The sequence below is a fragment of the Pinus tabuliformis genome, chromosome 2_2 (genome assembly GCF_031772625.1).
Source record: "Pinus tabuliformis cultivar Carrire ecotype Pingquan chromosome 2_2, CPIR1, whole genome shotgun sequence".
Lineage (NCBI taxonomy): Eukaryota > Viridiplantae > Streptophyta > Pinopsida > Pinales > Pinaceae > Pinus > Pinus tabuliformis.
In genome coordinates, this window is record NC_142300.1 from 1,227,243,968 (window position 1) to 1,227,248,490 (window position 4,523).

At 35.0% G+C, this 4,523-nt stretch overlaps 1 protein-coding gene across 1 annotated transcript; it reads left to right on the forward strand.

Annotated features, from left to right (window-relative positions):
* The first annotated feature begins 3,091 nt into the window (after window positions 1–3,091).
* On the forward strand, window positions 3,092–3,481 carry LOC149197920 (uncharacterized). Its single transcript, XM_089408867.1, has one exon. It carries the CDS (start codon window positions 3,092–3,094, stop codon window positions 3,479–3,481), a length of 390 nt encoding a protein of 129 aa, XP_089264993.1.
* Window positions 3,482–4,523: the final 1,042 nt, after the last annotated feature.

Genomic DNA, 4,523 nt, shown 5'->3' on the forward strand with positions numbered 1-4,523 from the left:
CTATTCTTAGTTTGGGCTCCCGTCTCATTTATTAGTTTAACAAAAAACAAGATTCACTACAGAGGTGTGTACTTTGGATCTCATTGGACACACTAATTCACATTTGGTTGCTAATAACATTGATTGAAAGTCCACTTTAGAATCTTTTCTTAATTTTGGCTCGAATCCCATTTATTGGTCCAACAAAAAGTAATTTGTGATTTCTTTGTTATCAACAGATGTTGAATATAAAGGTGTAGTCAACATTTCGATCAGGACATGATTGCCTAATACTTGTATTTTTTTTCCAAATCTTGTATTTTGAAGGGGGTTATTCCCATGTGGTTTTTCCTCTTTTCTCTAGTGGCAACGATTCTATATTGCTTTGATGCATTGTAAAATGGGTACCTTACATGGCTTCTTATTGAGACCCATTCATTATGTTCTCTCTAGTAGTGCTTTATGGGGTATTGGAAACAACATACACTTAATTATACTTAAGTTAGATTAATGAGTAGAGTCATCCATGACAACATGGTTATTGGGCACAAGTACATGCATGAGTTTTGCTAATTTCCACTTAATGAGAAAATAAATTGATGGCTGCATGGCCACTTAACTAGGTTTAGATGTCAATTTTCTTAACTGCATGTTTACATCTTTATAGATTCACTACTATATTAGTATCAATTTTCTTAACTGCATGTTATCATTATAGATTCACTACTATATTAGTTCAATCATGTAAATTAAATTGTATTAAATGGTATTCTCTTATCATTTACTTTTTTTTTTCTTAATTGCAAATTTTGATTTTTTAAAAAACCAGATTGAAGTTGTATAAGCCTTCTGAAGCTTAAAAGAACAATTAATTAAGAGTTATTTTGATTTTTGGTTTGGGTATAAAATCCAAAATCATCTTTTTAGTTTTTTTAGTATTAACCCCTTCATCAAATTCTTGGGAAATCTTAAAATCACTCGAGACAATGTTCCAGGATCAACATTGCGTCACCTAAGAAACTGTAGAGCAATTTCTACGAAATAGAGCAGGAGTGTTGTGTCTAGAATGCTTTTATGTTTAATGTGTTTGTGAAACCAGGTTTTGCGTTGTTGTCATTTAATGCCGCTATGCAGCCGCATTCGGTCTTTAATGTATCGAGTACGATCATTGCTTCCGAATTCTGAAAGAGATAGCTGATTGCTAGTCTCCGTTGTACAACCCCTCTCTATATATTTCTATATTCAATATTAGATGTCGCTATGATTTTGGTATCCGTAGAGTAGTGGTAAGTGGCGTGGGATGTTTTAATGAGTTTTTAATCTATAAATAAATTCAATTCTTTCAAAATTTACCATTTCAAACACCACTGATTAGTCAGTGCACTTATTCATTAGGCCAGTGACTGCCAAGAATTTGTCTCTCAAATTTGCTCCAATAATGAACAGCAACTTGGTACATCAAAAAACTGTAGTTAAAATAAATTCAGGTTTTGACTCCACGCGGATGACTAAAATAGAACAGAAAAATGTGAAACAGATCGTCAGAAACGAAGCCATACGAAAATCGTTGTCAGACGCCTTTACTATCACCCGCAAATTCGCAATGCGCATAGCCACCATGGCGTGTAGGTATACGGAAGAGAAATGACCAAATATCAGAATGCTGTGGTGTACGGGGAATCTGGATCTGTAGATTATAACGTTACCAGCCGACTTGTCTCGAGGTTTAGGGCAATTTGAATTTAGGTTAAAGGCGCGACTTTCGAAGTGGCGTACCAATTAATTTATGCATGGCCAATTTGACAACGACAATGATTTTAAGCGTAGTCTAATTCCGGCATGATTTCGATAATTTGTTTTGGAAATTCTAGTTACAATTTTTGATGTTCAAGATTTTAGGTGCCTTAGGAAATTTTTGAGGTGATTTATTCATATTTGATAGTTAAATTTTAAGAGAAAAAATACTGTATTCCTGCAATTTATTCCATGGTTTTATCATCAAAGATAGTAATGGGATTAATAGGTATGGACTTTTGTAATTTATAGCTAGTCTAACTAAAGTGCTTTTTCTCTGAAAATTATTTAAATTTCGGCAAGATTTCGATCAAATATATCATGGAATTTTGTAAATCTATGTTATAGTGATTAAATTTTAAGGTTTTGGGTGTTTCATAGATTTTTGATGGTGTGAATCTATTTTTACCATCAAAAACATGATTCAAACACTTCTAGTACAAGATTTTTTAGTCTTTTTCTACCAAAATTCCAACCACTTTTAACTCTCCCCGCAATTCCTCCCCTCTATAAGCACTTCCTTCCGTAATTATAAACGGTCAATTCCTCCCCCTCTATAGACACTTGCGTAATTGTAGATGGGCAATTTGTATGCAATAATGATCTTATCATTCAAGATGTAATGGCATGGGCAATTAGGAACTTTGAAACCAATAACGATGTTATCATTAATCTGTCGAAAGACTTCGGCCCCCAAGACAATTAACGTACTTCCGACATTAACGATAGACGGGACGTTTGCGAAGTACAGGAGAAGTCTGCCGACAAAACCACATCAACAATCAATTCAAACGGCGGAAAATTAATATGCCACCTCAGTCAAATTAACGTACTTGTCCTTCGTTTTGCTTCTCCTCGATTATATTCCAAGAAATCTTCGACTCCAAGCCAAACTCAGTCTTCTAAATGACGTTTGTGAGCTTTGGTTGTAAGTTGTTACACCTTGAGGGCCATTGTGACACATTGACACCTTGACTATAATTCCTTCCAGCAGCTTAATGGTCGATGCGATCATTCGCACTGTCCTGTAGAACTCCATCGAGGGAGCCCATGTTTCCATGCCTACCGTCCTGTAAACCCCATCGATTCATTCTTTGTTGTCTTCTCCATACAAATTTTCTACTGTTTCTCTCACACCTGCTACACTGTTATCATATATAATGAATTGTTGCTTCGTCTGTACTATCAATGCGCTTCACCGAACTTAAACTAAGTGGTGTTGCCCAACGACATAATATTTTAGTTGATACAAACGTTCGATCTCATTTTGCTATCAGCGTCGAGTGAAATAATGTGCTTATTCTTGTTGTGGTTGATGATGAGGAATAGATCACCCCAATCCAAAACGGCAGTCAGAAACTTGACTGACCGGCCTGTTGAAATACAGATAAGGGTAGGATCGATTCTAATGAAGACATATACACTTAAGCCCGGTTACAGTAAGATGCTGAGGCGCAAGAAGATATACAGACGCTATGCTCCCCGAGGCAAGAGCAGCTTCTTCTACGATGGGAGTTGTGAGCCATATGTGTGGATCCACAGTCCCACTCATTCTGCTAAATATCTGATGTCACCCATGCCAGCCAAACAGCAATACATCAGTCTTGATGACCTTCGAGAATGCCTGGAAATGGAGATTTGCATGAACGGTGGCAATGGCAGTTTCTACGTAACGAAGTCGTCAAGAAGCTGTTACAAGTTTCCTTAAGCTTCATTAGTGAGGCCAGTGTCTCTTTACATTGATATGTACTGCAATGCCAGCTTTTAATTATAATTTTTTATGTTTAATCTCCTTCCAGATTTTTTTCCTTCTTGGCAGCTTTGCGAAGTTACTTCCTTGGGAGATGACATATTTTCCTCTCTGCAACGCGTTAGGATGGTATAATTGGATTTTGATGGATAATTTTATTCACTGATTTCAAAAGACTGTCGAGTTTAGCCGTATTTTGTAAGTTGTTTTCAAGATAGAGAAAAGTTGAGGCGTAGAGCATGTGGAAGGAGACAGGTCTGGACTGCAGTAAAGATGCTGTACAGTTGTCGCTGCTCAATTTTGTATCGTTTTATTATTAATTTGTTGTTGCTTCTTCGTATGTTTGAACATTTTATGTGTTTTTAGCACGTGAACAAATGAGCGCTGTTTTATAGGATATGGTTTATATAATAGGTGAAACTAACCTAAAAAGAGTGATATATTTTGGGCATGGTTAATAACAGATATCTAACATGACAGATGACTTATGATTTCTCTTGCATGATCATGCAAATAAGAAAAAAAGTTACTGGTAGTATCGGCATATATGTTGATCAATCCTGTTCCCATATATTCTACAATCAAGTTGCTGTAAATATGTATTCAATGCGAATTCAATCTCGCTTCTGTAAATATATGTAAATTGTGAATCTTGAATTAATACAGCTAAACCTCACTTCACTTAAAAAAAATACTTTTTTTATATAAATCTTTTAATATATATACTCACTTCTTTAATATTTAATATATCGACTCACTTCTTTAATATTTAATATATCGACTCACTTCTCAGTACAACAAATTACTTTATTCTAAAAATCATATTAAAAAGTGAATAACAACTATTTGCCCAAAAAATTCAAATGATAAACTTATCCATTTTATATTAAATGGATTATATAAAAATTCGAATATTTTTGGGCACCTAACGATATTACGATGAATCGAATCGCTTTGACATAATGTCTTTCCCCGGGTTAATTACCAATTCTATTTACCA

Excerpts from the sequence above, each read along its gene's own strand:
- LOC149197920 (XM_089408867.1), top strand. The coding sequence starts at position 3,092 with ATGAGGAATAGATCACCCCAATCCAAAACGGCAGTCAGAAACTTGACT.